At 44.0% G+C, this 18,185-nt stretch overlaps 1 protein-coding gene across 1 annotated transcript in view; it reads left to right on the plus strand.

Annotated features, from left to right (window-relative positions):
* Positions 1-16,521, plus strand: part of Manba (mannosidase beta) — a 92,553-nt gene extending 76,032 nt beyond the window's left edge. Inside the window, exons 14-17 of the mRNA NM_001031655.2 lie at positions 8,287-8,431; positions 11,471-11,613; positions 12,441-12,698; positions 15,287-16,521. Coding sequence (NP_001026825.1) covers positions 8,287-8,431; positions 11,471-11,613; positions 12,441-12,698; positions 15,287-15,517 — 777 coding nt within the window. The 3' untranslated portion in view covers positions 15,518-16,521. The remainder of the gene's footprint in view (positions 1-8,286; positions 8,432-11,470; positions 11,614-12,440; positions 12,699-15,286) is intronic.
* The last annotated feature ends 1,664 nt before the right edge of the window (positions 16,522-18,185 follow it).

The following is an 18,185-nucleotide window of genomic DNA, read 5'->3' on the forward strand; positions in this document are numbered from 1 at the left end:
TCAGCTTACACTTCTACATTGCTGTTCATCACCTAAGGAAGTCAGAACTGGAACTCAAGCAGGTCAGGAAGCAGGAGCTGATGCAGAAGCCATGGAGGGGTGTTACTTACTGGCTTGCTTCCCACAGCTTCCCGAAGAAATACCAGCCCAGGGATGGTACCATCCACGAGGGGCCCTCCCCTTGATCACTAATTGAGAAAATGCCTTACAGCTGGATCTCATGGAGGCATTGCCTCAATGGAGGCTCCTTTCTCTTTGTTAACTACAGCTTGTGTCAAGTTGACACACAGAACCAGCCAGTACACACCCCAACCATATTTCCCCTCTCGTCTCTCCTCCCACTCCCTGACCCACTCCACTCCTGTTTCTCTTCAGAAAAAGCCAGGACTATATGCACACAGTAAACTGGACCCTCCTATCGCTAATCAAGAACATGACCCTTGAACTTACTTACAGGTCAATCTGATAGAGACAATCCTTCAGTTGAGATTCCCTCTTACCAGATATGTTTAGGTTTGTGTCAAATTGTCAAAGACTAGCCAGCACAGCTTGTTTACCTTAACGCAATATCCCCCAGGTTAATTGACACTGTCGAGAACAACACATTTTCCTTCTTTCCACTGTCTACAGACCTCACATTTTCCTTGCCTATTCATTTATTGACAAGGCTCTTAGGTTGATTCTATTTTGGCTGTTAATAATACTGTACAGCAGTTAAGAGCACCACTGCTCTTCCAGATGTCCTGAGTTCAATTCCCAGCAACCGCCTGGTGGCTCACAACCATCTATAATGTGATCTAATGCCCTCTTCTGACATGCAGGTGTATACGCAGATAGAACACAAAATAAATCTTAAGAAAAAAATACTATATAGAACATGGTATGTAGGTATCTTCTTGATAAACTAATTTACATTCATTGGGATCTAAACCTATTACTGTATCTATTAAACTGTCCTGGGGCCCTATTTTAAAAATCTTGAGGACCCTGTGTAGTGTCTTCTAGTTTCCGTCCCTAAGACAGTAATAAGGGGCGCGAGGGGAGGATAGAATTTTCAACACATGGTTCTGGAACAGGTAGATATTCAAATGCGAAAGAATAAATGTGGACTCCTATTTCATACCTCAGTAAGATTAACAAAAATGTTATCAAAGACTTAAACATAAGATACAAAACTAGGCTGGAGAGATGGCTCAGCGGTTAAGAGCACTGACTGCTCTTCCAGAGGTGCTGAGTTCAAATCCCAGCAACCACATGGTGGCCCACAACCATCTGTAATGGGATCAGATGCCCTCTTCTGGTGTGTCTTAAGACAGCAACAGTGTACTTACATAAAATGAATAAATAAATCTTAAAAAAAGATGTAAAACTAAACAGGAAAATATACATACAGCAGGGCAAACATGATGTGCTAAAGTGCCCAACGTCCAGGAGCTCAGCTTGGATATGAACTACAGGAACCTAAGTACTTACCTGTTGCTGTGAAATTATAAAAAATGCCGTTCTTTATGCCCACTCGGTGTAGCTGCCACACACTCTCTGAAACTTAATTCGCCACATGAAAGAACACACAACACAATAACCTTTGATCCAATTGGTAAGATATAATTGCTCACCTAATCATACAAAGCCCTATACACATCCATCCTTTAAGAACATTCATAACGGGGCTGGGGATTTAGCTCAGTGGTAGAGCGCTTACCTAGGAAGCACAAGGCCCTGGGTTCGGTCCCCAGCTCCGAAAAAAAGAACCAAAAAAAAAAAAAAAAAAAAAAAAAAAAAAGAAAGAACATTCATAACAACCTGTAAAGGTACAGAGTGGAATCTTAACACCCGCCTCCATGTTCTCTCTGTGGCTTCTGTCTCCTTACGCTCCAGTCTCCTCCTCTTCCCTCAAAGTTTTTCTCCCGCCCATCCTTTCTTCTCATCCAATGATAGGCCTCGTTCTATCTTGTACCTGCCCAGGGTCTCCACTGTAGCTTCAGCTTTGCTCTCGCAGTTCCATGCGGGACCCTATCGGGGTTACTTTCATGGTTTCTGACCTCCCGACACACCACCTGGTCTCCCCAGGATTTTGAAACCTCACTAGAAGCCTCTAAGACCCTGTAAGTCTTGCATTTTGTCAGCCTGCCAAACCAGCTACACGCATGAGGAGAAGTTAAGGTCTGCTGCTGGTGTGAGTTGTTCTTGGGCCTTTGGGGTCACAGATGCAGTGGTTTCTGAATGTCCTGCCACTCTGGGCAACCATGAGTCAGCAGAGCGTCTGGACGCCCCTTCTCAGGAGACTCTTCCCTTGAACTTCTTTGAACAAAATGTGTACTCCAACACTACCGAGCCTGCGGTAGGTGGGACCACTTTCGTACTGTTCCAGTAGAGTGCGCTTGGCTTATTTTCTCTCTCCTTGTACATTTTTTTTTCTTTTTTTCGGAGCTGGGGACCGAACTCAGGGCCTTGCGCTTGCTAGGCAAGCGCTCTACCACTGAGCTAAATCCCCAGCCCTCCTTGTACATTTTTAACTGAAAGATTGCGCGTGTTTCTTTTCCGGCTAAGCTTCAGTTGTGGTAGAATCTCGCTTCCCCATTCCTCCTTGGTTTGGATCTGTACATTGAAGCTGAGTAGTGAGTGACCCCTTTGTCACTGTCTAAATGTTGCGTTGCTCCCTTCGGTAGATAAGCTAACCTTCCTCCCACGAAGGGATAGACGGTGTGCATCAGATTCTTTGCCATGATACTGCTAATTCCCATCAGAGCTCTCACTTCTGGCTGGAAGCTCATCAGTCTCTGGTTCGTACGTTCCGTGTTCCGTGTTCCATTTCTGATTCCCAGCCAGAATTTCCCATTAAACCCCTGCTTACTGCTTATTGGGTCCCTCTGCAGCCTATTCCTTCAATTTTTCCCAAACTTTTGGCAAACGAGTTCAAAAGTTTCCCCGTAGCATATCTGCTATAGCAATGAGCATTCCGGTCCTCTATGCCTTTTTTTTTTTTTTTTTGCATTAGTTTTACATCGATAGCAAATATGTAGGATGAAACCTTAGGAAGAGAAAAGGCTTCTTTGGTTTGAAGTTTTAAAGGCTTCAGTCTGTGATTGGCTTGACCTGTTGCCTTAAGCCTATGGTAGCCCATCATGACAGAAACTCACTAAGTTCAAGTGCTCAGCTTAAGACTAGGAAATGAAAGGGTTGGGCTCCACAGACCTCATGGAGGGACTAACTTCCACTGTCCTAAGACCTCCACTAGGCCTTGTGTCTTAACATTTCTAACAGCTGTCTAGTATCAAGTTGGGCACCAAACCCTTAAACGCCGAAGGTGTTTATCTAGACCGTACAATGATCTAAAATGTTATTCCTGAGTTGTAATAACTGGCCTAGGTAAACCCAGACTTGTGTTATTGGCTTGGCACTGTCTGAATCTAGGATGTGCTACTCTGTGTTAGAGTCTGCAGTGCTTATTCTCAAGAATAAGTGGTTATTCTCTTCCACATCGATTGAGGATTGTGGCGAATGGAGTATGCTGGCTTTGATTTAAGACAATAAGTGACAATAACCTCAACAGGAGAAACAGAACACACCTACAAATTAGGGAGGGGCTAAGCTTGGCATGGTTGTTGCCAGTTTATGGCTACATCCTTACCAAAGCAAGTGTCAATATAGAACAACAGCTTTGAACTTTGTCACATATGTATACACAAATACGCACACATATGTACACGCACACACACACACACCTACATACATACATAATACACACACCTACATACAGACATAATACACACACACCTAATACATACATACTACACACACCTACATACAGACATAATACACACACACACCCCTACATACATACATAATAGACACACCTACATACATAATACACATACCTACATACAGACATAGTACACACACCTCATACAGACATAATAGACACACACACACACCTACATACATACATAATACACACACACACACACACATTGGTTTGAGGGTCTTTTTTATGTTTTGTTATTTGAGATGGTATCATAGGGGCCATATCAGCATGGCCTTGAGTTTCTGACCTCCCTGCTTTCGTCTCTAAGTGCTCGAATTCCATGCATGAGTGTTTCTAAGCTTACCTTGCCATCTATTATTATCAGAAGAGACAACACAAGGGAGGAAAAAATGAGAATGGAAAATACCGGCCCTTGTAGTTAAAGAATAATGTTGCTGGGTGATGGTGGCACATGCCTTGAATCCCAGCAGTCAGGAGGCAGAGGCAAGGGGATCTCTGTAAGTTCAAGACCAGCCTGGTCCACAGAACAAGTTCCAGGACAGCCAGGGCTACAGACAGAAAACCCAGGAAAAAAAAGAATAAATGTTAGAAACCATTTTTCCTAACACCTAGTATTTATTTGAAACACACATAGATACACAACACACACACACACACACACACATACGTACACACACAGAATCAGATCACACACATGATATATATATATGTGTGTGTGCGTATATACATATATACAGTACATATAATATATAATGTCTCTATATGTCTAATATATATATCAAGTAATATATTATATATTTTATATATATAAATGTGAGAACAATAACTGGTTTTGAGTTACAATATGTATTAATGAGATTACAAACGAGCTTAGAGCCAGGTGAATAATTTGAACCTTATTAGAGTTTTTTCCTCTCCCTGCAAAAGAAAAGTCAAAATTCCCATGTTCAAAAAGAAAAGTATGCTAGGTCCATCAAAACCGTAAGGAAAACATCTAGCTGTGGCATTTTAAGAGTTAACTAAACACTAGCCATTCTTTATATTTCGTAGCCTTTTCCTGGAAGCTTCATCTCTGCCTGACGTAGGTGATCTCTGTACTTACTTGGTGAACGCTGACTTCCTGTTATGCGTCATCTCTCTGGTGTTTGCTTTTCTCTTATATATAAATCTAAGGAAAGTGGCCTATCTCCCAGGAGCCTTGACTGGCCCTCCTCTTCCGTGTGGTAACTCATGGATCAAGGCTGATGCTGCTCTCAGGGCTATTCTTAGAGTGCTCTGCTCCTTAACCTTATTGGTATGTGAGGAATGGCCCAGCCTTCAGGGATACTTTGGGTCCTGGGTGTTCTAGGATCTTGAGTTAGGGGCACAATGGAGACTCCTCACACCTCTGGTGAGTCCTTTATGATTGAAGCCATGAGTGATTCATGAATCTCGGGGGTGAGAAGAAATTTCTGGTTAACCGGGGCATTGGGTATGTAAGCTACATTGGCAGGAGCTTTAATTGATACTCCCCCCAGAGACCACATGCAGCACGGCTGGAAGGGCATTATTTGGAAGTTCAGTGATTTTAATGAATTTGGATATTATTAGCAAGTCTTAAAACGTAATGGGTTACTTTCCATGCTGATGAAAAGTTAACATGTTTTAATTTTGTGTGTGTGTATGTGTGTGTGTGTGTGTGTGTGTGTGTGTGTATGCTTGTGTGTTCATGTGTGTGCATTCGTATGTCTGAGGGAGCATGTGTGCGTGACTGTTGACACAACATCTTCCTCCATTGCTCTCGACTTTACTGACAGGTCTTTTGCTGAATGCAGAGCTTACCAATTTTAGCTTGCTTTGATGGTCCCTTGTTTCTATTCCCAAGTGCTAGAATTCCTGGGGGCATTTACCCAGCATTTACCTGAGCTCTAGGGGTCTGGAGTCCAGCCCTTGCTTGCGTGCCAAGTGCTTTATCCACGGAACCATCTCCCCAGCCCTGAGCTTAAGATATTTATTGGGGATAGAATAATATTTAGTATAGACCCAAGACCCAATACACCCTCCCCATCTATCTCTACTGGGATTTCACTTCTTGGCTGCTTCTCTTCATAGAAATTCTAGAAATTGCTTTACTAAGTTAGTTAGGTACAGCAATTCAATACAGATGCTGACTCCAGGGACCCAGATTCTCCATGCGTAGGTATCAAAGTCTCAGAGGAGATAAATCCTGCTCTGTGTAGTTCAGATAAGAATGGTATTTTTTACAGGGAACTTGGCAAGAGATCCCAAGTCCAACTGCAGATTAGCTTGGCTGACAGAAAAAAATTCTGTGGTCTATTTTTTTTTATTTCATCTCCTGAGGTATTTTTAGAGAAACACATTCCAAGTTTGCACTGTGGTCATTCAGAGCTGTCACAAGTGCTGCTTGTCCCAGAGATCTGTTTTTACTGTCCTGTGCCACACTCTCTGGTTGTCATTGCTGTTGGCCCCAGTAGGCTGGCTCAGAATAGGAAGGCTGTCTTTTTTTTTTTTTTCTCCATCTTTATTAAATTGGGTATTTCTTATTTACATTTCAGTTGTTATTCCCTTTCCTGGTTTCCAGGCCAACATCCCCCCTAACCCCTTCACCTCCCCTTCTATATGGGTGTTCTCCTCCCCTTCCTCCCCCCATTACCGCCCTCCCCCCCAACAATCACGTTCACTGGGGGTCCAGCCTTGGGAGGACCAAGGGCTTCCCCTTCCACTGGTGCTCTTACTAGGATATTCATTGCTACCTATGAGGTCAGAGTCCAGGGTCAGTCCATGTATAGTCTTTGGGTAGTGGCTTAGTCCCTGGAAGCTCTGGTTGCTTGGCATTGTTGTTCATATGGGGGTCTCAAGCTCTTTCAAGCTCTTTCAGTCCTTTCTCTGAAGGAAGGCTGTCTTAATCAGTTCAGACACACACACACACACACACACACACACACACACACACACACACACACCCCTTTTCAACAGAAGCTTCAGCAATGATGTCTCCCTAGATCCATCTAGCCTGTTCCCAGCCCTGTCTCTGCTCAGAGTTCTAGTTAGATTTTGGGAATGCGAGTTGACCAGATCCCTCTTTTACCGAACAACAGCTGGGGACATCAGTTACTCTTAGGATACAGCAGAACTCTGCCACACTTTTCTCTGCCTCTCTACAACCAGCCCATACATGCATGCGAGTGCATGGTGGAGACACAGACACAGACACAGACACAGACACAGACACACACACACAGACACACACACACAGACACACACACACACACAGACACACACACACACACAGACACACACACACACACACACACACACACAGAGTTCTCTGTGCCGGAAAGTTCTGTCCTATTCTCTTAGAATGATCCTTACTTTTCTACTAAGCCCCTTTGCATATCACATGAGTTCAAAGCATTGACCTCTCTTCTATGCAAGGCAATAAATGCTGTGAAGGGAGTGTATCCTCATTTTTTGTTTGGATAAGAGGTTCAACATCAGGAACATGTCCATTGTCTTCATTGGATGACTGTGACTTCACCCTTCAGGAAGCGAGTTTCTGACTCGAGAGCAGCCACCTTATTGCTTCGGCTTCGGCATCCAGCCCCTACAGTCTAAACAACTCCCCCATCTAAGCTTTGTAGTTTATAGAAGGAAGTAATCTGCACTTAGTTTTCTAGTGGCCAGAAGTGCTTCTTTTTCTTTCTGGAGTGATTCACACTCTGTTCTCTGAGTGAGATCTTGTTGCTCGGACCATCTCTGAGGCTCTCTGACCATCCACGTGCCCCTCCTGAGCAGAATTCCAAGCTAAGACCACAAGGTACAGTGTCAGAAGGAGCAGCAGTACATAAGCAGAACCGATTTTCCGGTGACGATGACAGTCACCAAGGGCCTGCTTGGAGTGTTTCCATGTCTCTTAAACAAGAACTAGATGGGCTTCGTTTGTTGGTATCTTACTGCCCGTCCTGCTCTGATTGGAGAAATGACAGCCGTAAGAAATCGCAGGTTAATTATCAAAAACCATGATGTGAAAAGTTAGGCTAGAAAAAAAGAGACGGGCTAATTTACTCATGACGACGACGCTGACTTTCTTGTTGATTTTTCCCTAATAAGAGTTTTTTAAAGTTAGGAATGTATTTGCAGAATCCACTGTTGTGAAAACAAAGCACTGCTTGACCTCGGAATACGGCACTTGCTCTGGAATGATGGCTTTTCTTTCCCTCACTTCCTACACCGCCATGGGCTCTCACGACATCCTATTCCTTCATCGTCTGCTGTTATAACAGATAAAACACCAACCCTGTTGTAGACAGCAATTTCTCTTATGGCAAGGGACTAGCCCCAGTTTAATAAAAATAATGTAGCCTTAATCGATCCAAGTCCAACTCTCTAGTTTATCCAGTTTACTCAAAACATACAAACAAGGAACAAGGAGGCAAGCAAGCAAGCTAACTGCCCCAAGCCTGTAATTTAGACAGCCTACATCCAACAGTAACACTGTCCGTGAATGCCTCCCTGATCAGGTGATGCAGGCCCAGTGTATCAAAACAGAAACCGAGTTCTACCTGCGCAGCCGCAGCGAGATAGTGAATGGAGAAGGCCACACCATGGGGGCACTGTACTGGCAGCTGAATGATATCTGGCAGGCTCCTTCCTGGGCCTCTCTTGGTAAGTATCTCTTTGTGTGAGGGAAATCGATGCCAGTGTGGAGAGGGACTGGGAAATCACGGAGCCTGAAGTCAGATTACCTCAAAGAGAAGTAGGCTATTCCCTGAACCCCCAGTGAACTCCACTGGCAGTCCTTCCATGAGTCTGCTACTCTTAGCAAAGTCACAGCCGCCTGTGGAGGAGTGGGTCCAGGTACAGAGATCGCAGGCTTGATGTGGGTCATGATCAATATGAGCTGCCTTCCTCAATTACTCTGCTTCTCACTCCCCTGCCTCACTCCCACTCCTCATCCCCACCCCCACTGGCCAATCCACAAGCCCCAAGGATCCCCAGTCTCTCCCTTCCCAGTGCAAGGCATGCTGTCGGTGCCCAGCCTTTTACATAGGTGCTGAGCGTCTGAACTTGCATGGTGAGCAATTTACCAACTCCCCATCCTCATTGCTTGAACCCCCTCCCAGTCCTCATCCCATAGGCTTCTGAATTTAAGAGGTTTTATTTCAGGACCCGAAAGGCATTCACCTTAGAGAATCCTGCCGAGGAGGTTAGCTCATGTATATGTCGACGTGTCCCACTGGATGAATCTGACTTAACGCTATAAAATCCTCATCATGTGCTCTGTCTGTGCCTTGGAAAAGGTAGCAGAGTCAGTGACACAAGCAGGAAAGGTTGCCACCTCAACCAGCTCAACTAGCAATAGGCGACCCACCTGGCGTGGAATTTGCGGTTTGAACTATTTCATGTATTTGTGTAAACTAAGGAGTCATAACCGGTCTCTGACCTTCAGTAGAGGGAATCATGGGATGCCGTAAGGGGTATGAGCGATGCTGGCGACCTACAGTCTCTCGGCCGTGATGGTCGTCATACGTGAGACTAGGTTATCCCAGGAGCCAGCTCCCACTAGCAGAAAACTTCCCCAGTAAAAATCCAACGGGGACTGGCTCCTCTGTACCACATTGGGAATGAGATTTTCAGACGTGAAATTCTGTAAAACTGGAAAGAGTTGGGATTTTATCTTCCATTCACTCCCACGCTTGCACCGTGCATGTGTTACCACCTCCCGTCTCCCTCTCGGTGGTGGCAGCTGTGCGCCACTGCGCTCCAGGCTGGGTTCTAGGTTCCCTCCAGCATCCATCCCGGAAGCGCTGTCCTCTGCTTTTGTAAGTAAGAAAGCAGTTCACAGAAGTTAGGCAGCGGGGCTCGGTGTTCTGAGGCTCAGAAAGCTTTGGGGGCTGGTGGAATCACCCCGGTTTCGCCTCTTTAAGTACAGTCTATTAATCATTGCATTGTCTTTGATTTATTGCTTCAAAATGGCTTAGTCACCAAATTGCTTTATAATTGACAAAAAAAAAAAAAAAGGACAATCAGGATGTTTTTCTCAAAGTCATGCAGCTGGAAAAAATTGTTATCTGTTTAGTTAATTAAATCTTTACTTCATTTCCCCCTCCTCCAGACAGTAGTTAACAATTTTTTCTAGAAAGTTCATCCTCTGTTTTAACAAAACTAAGACTTATTTTATACATCCACTTCATGGAGAAGATTTTGGTTTGGTTTGGTTTTTGTTTGCTTGGTTTTTTCCCCACCCTTTTTTCTTAGCCTTGTTCTTCTGGCCTCTAGAAGTGGTTCTTTATTAGGGGGTGGGGGTGGGGAGATCTTCATTCTCGGACAGATTTTGAGAACGAAAGGAAATTAAAAGGTTGAATGATAATCTGTGGTGGTCTAGTGAGAAGTGTACCCCAAAGGCTCATGTATTTAAACACGCAGTCCCCCTTCGGTAGCACTATCTGGGGTGGTTAAGGAACCTTTAAGAGGCGTGTGGCCTAGGTAGAGGAACTATGTCTCAGGAGGCGGGGCTTTGCGGGTTTATAGCCTTGCCCCACTTCCGGCTTATTCTCTCTGGTTCCTGTGTGTGGCTAGAACGTGACTGGTTAGCTCCTGCTACCATACCTTGCCGTGCCTTCTCTGTACTATACACTATCTTTCTGGAACCTTAAGCCCAAACAAATTATTTCTTTTGTAAGTTACTTTTGGGTCATGGTATTTTATAATAGCAATTCAGATATAACCAATTCAGAGAAACCAAAGGGGGTTCAGTCTACTGGACGTCTGAACAAGGAAGGCATGGGATCCTTCAGAGCTCTAACACGTCCAGATTATATTTGAGAAGGCATTATTAATTGCCATGGATTTGGATGTGTAATCTGACTCTGAAACAAATTTTCGTGTACTGCCCCTTTTGCTTTTGCTTTGCTTACATTTTTTATAGGACTGGAGAGATGGCTCAGTGGTTAAGAACATTTGACTGTTCTCCCAGAGGTCCTGAGTTCCCAGCAACCACATGGTGGCTCACAACCATCTGTAATGAGATCTGGTGTGGTGTGTCTGAAGATAGCAACAGTGTACTCACATACATAAAACAAACAAACAAACAAACAAACAAATCTTTTTTAAAAAAGATTTTTGTAGTCATGGGAAAAGGAAAATGAAGTCTAGATAATTCGTATGAATGAAAACTTGCACCAAGCATGCATTCATGCTACTAATGATTCTCTTATGTGTGTGTGGTAAAAAAGAACGTTGGTAACCAGCATACTGGTTTGCTCTTGTCATTCCAATATGACGAGGCTGAAGTTTGAAAGCTTAGGGATTAGGGCCAATCTGGGTCTTATCTCAAACGAAACGAAACAAAACAAACAATATCAACAGTGCGTTGATGTGCTGAGCTTCCAGAAGCAAGGCTATCTCTGAGAAAGGCCTGTCTTGGAGTAAGATCTGGGCTCAAGGTGCTGTCCCCAGCATGTTTCAATTAAGTGCTTAAGACTCCCTTTGGAAAATGGGTAGTTCCTACCCACCTTTATCTTTCTGAGGTTGTGAGCTTCACATGAAGCGGTCTCCAGAACTGACGCTCGAGCCCTTAGAACACTGAGCTCACCCTAGTACAAACTCCCTCACACGTGCGTGTCACAAAATTTTGAGAAGCCGAGCTACTGCTCCCAGCTGCTTGTTCCTGGTGTCTCTGACTCTCTTCTTCGCTATTTTCAGAGTACGGAGGGAAATGGAAAATGCTTCATTACTTCGCTCAGCGTTTCTTCGCTCCGCTGCTGCCAGTCGGTTTTGAAGATGAAGGCGTTTTTTATGTCTACGGTGTGTCAGATCTTCACAAGGACTACCCCACAAAGCTCACCGTGAGTTACTTGGACTTTTTTTTTCCCTGTCTCTAAAGTTGAGGGCAACTTTTATATGACTCCTTTAATTGTTTGGTTATATTCTTTTGGGAGCAAACAGAGGAGAAGTTAATCCACCTCAAAATGCTTTTCAATATTTGTAGCATGGGCTTGGCTGTGTAGACGTACACTATTAAGGTTAACATCTGCCACGTATTATATAACCTGAGCCAAGCTGTTATCATCTTCGGGATTCGATTCCCTCAGTTGTCAAATAATACTAGTCTGTCTCCTTTAGTATTATCTAAAAAAAAAATGAATAAAAGAATTACAGGAAGAACTGTGTAAAGTGTGTAAGTGTAAGATTATCCCTGTGAGACACTGGGAGTAGTCCAAATTTCACAGAAGTGGTTAAAGGGGGGTCGTAAGGTTGAAATCAGTAAAACTATCCACAACGGGTACATAGAAAAAAAAACCATAAACTTGTGTCATAAGTTTAAGTAAAAAGGAAGACTTAGAAACCTTTGGATGTCTCCAGTTTAGACGATGTCACTAACCTGAGAAACAGGTTCCAACTATAGAATCCTGCAGTGTGCTGGGCTCTCGCCATTTTTAGCTCTCATGACTGGTAGTAAAGTTTTCAATGTCGTTCTCATTTTATGCATGGAGAAATGGATTCTGGGAAATTGCGTAATTAGTTACGTGGCTAGAACTTCGAGTGGCTGGGGTGCAGATGCAAGTTTTACAGTCAATTGGTTCTCCCGTTCTGCTGTCCAGCCAATATTTCTCTCTACAGAGACAGGCAAAGCAGTAGACAAGAATGGTCCCTGTCACTCTTTTCTCCCCAGGTGAGGCTCCACCGCTGGAGCTCCCAGAAGCCTTTGTGCACCTTCGTGAGTTTGAGTGCTGTGATTAAGGCAGGGGAGGCGATGGTTCTGTTCCAGATGCCAGTGTCTAAGCTGCTGAAGAGGTGTAAAGAATGCACAAGGGACACCTGTGTGGTTTCCTTTTACCTCTCAACTGACAATGAACTCTTCAGTCCAACCAACTACCATTTCCTGTCCTCCCTGAAGGATGCCAAAGGGATGGTCAAGGCCAACATCACTGTAAGTGTCTCTTGTCCAGGGTCGCAGTGGCCTGTGGGGTGTTTTCCTGGGCAATTGAGCTGTTTCCTGGTACTTTACCTCTTAGTACTGTTAGCCTGTGACCTGGGTCTTCTTCCTTTCTTCCTACTGGATGCTAAGACTGTCATTTTTATCTCTACGTCAGGATGTGTTTGTAATCAGTTTCTGCTACACTGTTCTGTCCTGTTACCTTTCCCTGGTAGGGCTGGAATGGCGGAGTGAGAGGTGACGCCTACATAGATGGCATCTCCACTGGGCTCTAGGCTCTGTTCTAGGCTGTTGCATAAGATCTGGCTATCCCGGAAGTGTCGTGATCTTGTTTTGCAAGTGAGATAATCAGTGCACAGAGGGTTAGGCAGCAAGTTCAGTGTCCCATGGCTCAGGGAGAACAGTGATTGAATCACTCTAGTTTGTCTCTAGAATAGTTCATTAACCACTCCTCTGTCTTTGATTCATTAAGCCCCTTAATCACCAACTCTTTTTATAATTGGCAAGGGGGGCGGAAAGGATAATCAGGACATTTTTTTTTTCATAATAATGTAGCTGATAAACTTGGCACCAGTCTAGTTGACTGAAAACCTTTCCGTCCTTTTCTCCCTCCACGTAAAAAATGGACAATGTTTTTCTAGAAACTTTCATTCTCTGTCTAGCCAAATTTAAACTTGTTACATAGTTTATTGAGATGTTTAATTGGCTTTAGAAAGGATAATATAAAAAGGCGTTGGGGCTGGAGAGATGGTTCAGTGGTTAAGAGCACTGACTGCTCTTCCAGAGGTCCTCAGTTCAAATCCCAGCAACCACATGGTGGCTCACAACCATCTGTAATGGGATCTGATGCCCTCTTCTGGTGTGTCTGAAGACAGCTGCAGTGTACTCATATAAATAAATAAATCTTTTAAAAGGCCTTTTTTTTTTCTTTTTCAAAAGAAGTTAAAACTATTGCAAATATGCGCTTTCTGGGACACCGAGATAGAACAGAGATAGGAAAGTCGCTATGCATTTATGTCAATTTCTATTTTTATTTTTCAAACCACAAAGCAAGAGACAACCTATGCTGTTTTAATGCAAAAATGTGCCCAAACGGCTTGTGTATTTGGTCCCCAGTGGGTGATGCAGTCGGGGAAGTTTAGGAAGTTCAGCCTTCTTGGACTCACTCCATTTCTAGCCTGCCCTCTATGCTTTGTGCTGTGTTCAAGGTGAGAGCCCTCAGCTTCTGTTGCTGCTGCCTGGCCTCTGCTCTGCTATTGTGGTATCTTAACACTCTGCAAGTACGAGCCCCAACAAACCCCTCCGGACGTTGCCCTGGTGTCCTATCACAGCAACAGAATGACTGGTGTACGGCCACAGTTAGCGAAGGCACCTAAGTAACGGTCACGTTCAAAATCTATCAGCTTGTGATGTTGAAATCAAAGCGGCTTGCTGTCATCGTCGGTGAGACGGCTCAATCGCTCAAGTGCTGGCAAACACGGGCGTCTGAGTTCGGTCCCTAGAAACCCAAGTAAAAAGCCAGTTGTGCAGCTCCTTTCTGTAGTCCTAGCATTGAGGAGGCAGAGACAGATTGGAGTCCTGGGCTTTGCTGGCCAGACAGTCTAGCTGAACTGGAGAGCTCTAGACTCAGAGATCCTGTCTCAAAAATAAATCAAATAAGGAACTTAAGAGGCTACTTGACCTTGACCCATGGTTCTCAGTATGCTTTCTTGTGAGCACGCGCGCAAACACACACACACACACACACACACACACACACACACCCCTAAAAGACTTAATTTTGTTTTTTAAAAATTCATTTATTTGTTTATTGTTTTAGCTAGACTTTCATTACTCATAATTGGGGTAAGATGGCAGAAGGCTTCTTGCTCTATTTCATTAGCGTATCAATGACCTCATCGTAATAATGTTGATTTGCAGTTATTGTTTAAGGGTACTTATTGTGTCTGTCCCTGTGAACCCAGAGTTCAAGGTCAAACCCCAGCTCTGCTACAAGGGTCACAACGATGTGACATCTTTCTCCAAAGTGGACATCGGAGAAAGCTAGGCCCTGGCGCCTCTTTTGGCCTTACAATAGTAGCCCAGCCCCCCCCCCCCCCCCCCCCCCGCCCTAGTGCCTTCTGGCCTGGGTCAGGTAAACCATATGATCTTCTTGCTTGTGTCTGAATTGGGGTCTTTACTGGAAGAGAAGGTGCCATGATTTCATTCCTGAGTTTAGGAGCTCTGTAGTTGTGTTCTGACGCTAGGTCCAGCCCTGATCCTTTGAAACAGTCACTTAAGCCACCAAAAGGACAAGTGCCCCTTTCTTGGGATTTTAGCTTCTCAGAGATGTTTTCCTTAATAATTGGCATTTAAGCACTCCCTTGGTTTGAGATGACAATTGGCAGTTTTCCACAGACTTAGATAATTTTCCAGATACTGGCGAGTGTCACAACTGCACAGAATACACGACGTCGGCTGTTCAGCCCACAGTGTTGGGAAACAGTTTTTATTAGACCCACGTAAATGTCTGCCTGACAGATGTAGACTGCAGCTCTCCCTCGTCCTTCATTTTGCTTACCTTCTTTATTTTTTTTTTTTAGGTCAGCATCTCTCAGAAGGGTGATCTATTTGTTTTTGATCTGAAATCGTCAACATCAGCCATCACTCCCTTTGTTTGGTTGGATGTAGGAAGCATCCCGGGGAGATTTAGTGACAACGGCTTCCTCATGATTAAGAAGGAGCTCTCGGTACTGTTTTACCCATGGAAGCCCACCAGCAAGAGTGAGCTGCAGCAGGCCTTCAGTGTCACCTCCCTGACAGATCTGTACTGAAGGGACGTGAGTTGTATTTTGGTGGACACTGGGGACGAAGGCTTTCTAGAGCACGGTTGGAGGAGAGGCAGCCTGAGGTAAAGCCAAGGACATATCCATGCCTGGGATCTTTGACTTCCAACTCTCCAGTCTGAACAGTGACTACTACTAATCCAGGTGACATCCTTAGACAAGGTCTTGCCTGGGTTTTCTTGAATCTTGCAGGATTGTGGTTTTTGAGAACTTTGTTCCACAGCTAAAACACATCCAGAAGAGTTATAACACCTGATGACCTTTTGGGGAACCACTAGATTGTGACATGATGATACATGTCCAACCAAATGTGGGGGTTCTGAAGTAATGTAGGCCTTTCATAGCACCACGAATTCTACCCACTGAAGGTGAAGTGCGTGCCTACGATTGCCAGAGGAGATGGGAACTCAGATACTACAACAGATATTGCTTGATGGCAGCCATATTGATTATGGGTAGACAGAGGAGGGGCCTGAATGTTGTATTTGATTACCATCTCCATGAAGGATTCCCTTTTTCATATGGTTTGTCAATAACTCTTTTTATTTAAAGACCAAGAAAGTGATCTTTCTTTAAAAAGCAGTCTAGGTTGATTGTGCTGGTACCTTCCTATAGTTCCGGCACTCTGGGGGCAGAGGCAGGAGGATCACAAGTTCAAAGTTGGCCCTGACTACACTGTAGAATTTTTCACCTCTCTTGGTTCTGAGTGTTCTCGTGAGCTTTAGGCTTAACACTGATTCTAATGAACTCTCTAATCCAAAGGTAACGAGCTACATTTAAATTCATTGGCTCTGCTGGGGAAGTGGCAAAAAAAATGTTAATAAGTAGCTATTTTGGGTACTGGTTTGTGGGCTTTTGGGTACAACTTTTATACTTTTCTATATATTTTAAATTATATGAAAAAACCATAAGGTTATGTAAATTGCATTGACAACTTGAAAGTTTATTTGCACTCTATTTAACCATTTAATAAACACTTCATTGCATACAAAGCTGCATTGAACATTCGTGTCTGCTTGACAAATGAGCGAAGTTGAAGACTATAAACCAAGATGACTGGAGAGCGTTCATAATTACTTAGCGGAATAGATCGGTGATGAGCATTTTATTAAAACCGAGACTCATTAACTAATGGATTTATTTTTAACACTGAGAACCTCTGGGCTGAGGAACTCTAAAGAAGATAAATACTGCAGGCTATTCAGTCTTCAGTACCCAAGAGCTTCCTCATTTTACAGACACGCACCAACATACTCTCACACACATGTAAGGCTTCTCAAGGAATACATCTTGCAAGGTGCTGAGGGCAAGGGAGCACTTTGCTTTTCATTAACTGGGTGAGTTCTCTGTGAGAAGCCTGTAACGTGGGCTTTGAAGTTGATAGGCTAGCAGCTATACACAATCCGTGTCCTGTGGGAGGTGTGTACCCAGCACAGCAGTGTAAAATTACTAAATTTTAAAGGTGTGGAAACAAATTCTGAGCTATTCACACTGCAAAATGCTACCTACTGAAGAAGAGTGTAGTTATCAGTACCAGAGAAAATAGGAGCTCTCTAGTCTAGGACTAGAAAGTTAAGAGTACTTGCTGCTTTTTCAGAGGACCAGAGTTAGAGGTTCTCAGTACCCATCTTTTTTTTTTTTTCTTTTCTTTTTTTTCGGAGCTGGGAACCGAACCCAGGGCCTTGCACTTGCTAGGCAAGCGCTCCACCACTGAGCTAAATCCCGAACCCCTCTCAGTACCCGTCTTTAAACAGCAAGTAACTCCAGGTCAAAGGGATCTGATACCCTCTTCTGGCCTCTATGGGTACCTGCACACATATATAGCATGCATATACACACATGCGTATATGTTTAAAAAATTTGAGACTTTTTTTGAGGAACTTGTTGAATGGTTCTTCAGTGTGAGTTTGGCAGATGATAACATCTTGTCACAATGCTGGCCATACCTTGTAACGTTTACATTTGTTTATGCCCAAATTAATACCGCAACCTGAACGAAGTGCCTTAACTTCTGTGTTCTCTATTCCTGTGGTAAAATGGGTTCAGTGATCCCTCTTGTTTCATTTTTGCAGAATAAATGAAATAATTTAGCTCAACGGTGTGGCTGCAGAGACAACAGGGCTGCTGGCCACACTTCTCAGATTCAAGCCCACATTCTGAGGCTTTTTAACTGCAGGACCTTGGGCACTAACTTTAGTTTTCTTAGGCGGAACACAGTATTACTGTTAGGTAATGATAGTAGCTAGCCGTTCCTCAGAGAGCCTGTGCGCCATTTTGCCAGATGTTTTTGTCCTGTTTACTGTAGGAGATGGAGTCTTATGTGCCTACTCCTGGGTTTGCGTTTCTGAGTTCTTTCCTAAGTCTTGGTGGGCACAGTAGAGAGGTAGAAATGGCAGGATCAGGTCTTGCTGATACAACCTTGCAAAGTGTGTTCCAGAGAATGGGGTGGCAGGTCCCACGTCACAGAAGTGGATCTTCCCATTCCCAGACAGGGAACACTGCAACTAACTCTCCTTTCATTCACTGTAATTTTCCCCTCTTCCTTACTACTTGACTTTTCATCGTGAGACACTGTCACACCCGGAGAAGTCACTCAGAAAATAAGCAGTAAGATGCCATTCTCTGTAGGAATGAAGGTGAACTGGAGAGGGCAAGA

This window comes from Rattus norvegicus, chromosome 2 (assembly GCF_036323735.1).
Source record: "Rattus norvegicus strain BN/NHsdMcwi chromosome 2, GRCr8, whole genome shotgun sequence".
Taxonomy (NCBI): Eukaryota; Metazoa; Chordata; class Mammalia; order Rodentia; family Muridae; genus Rattus; species Rattus norvegicus.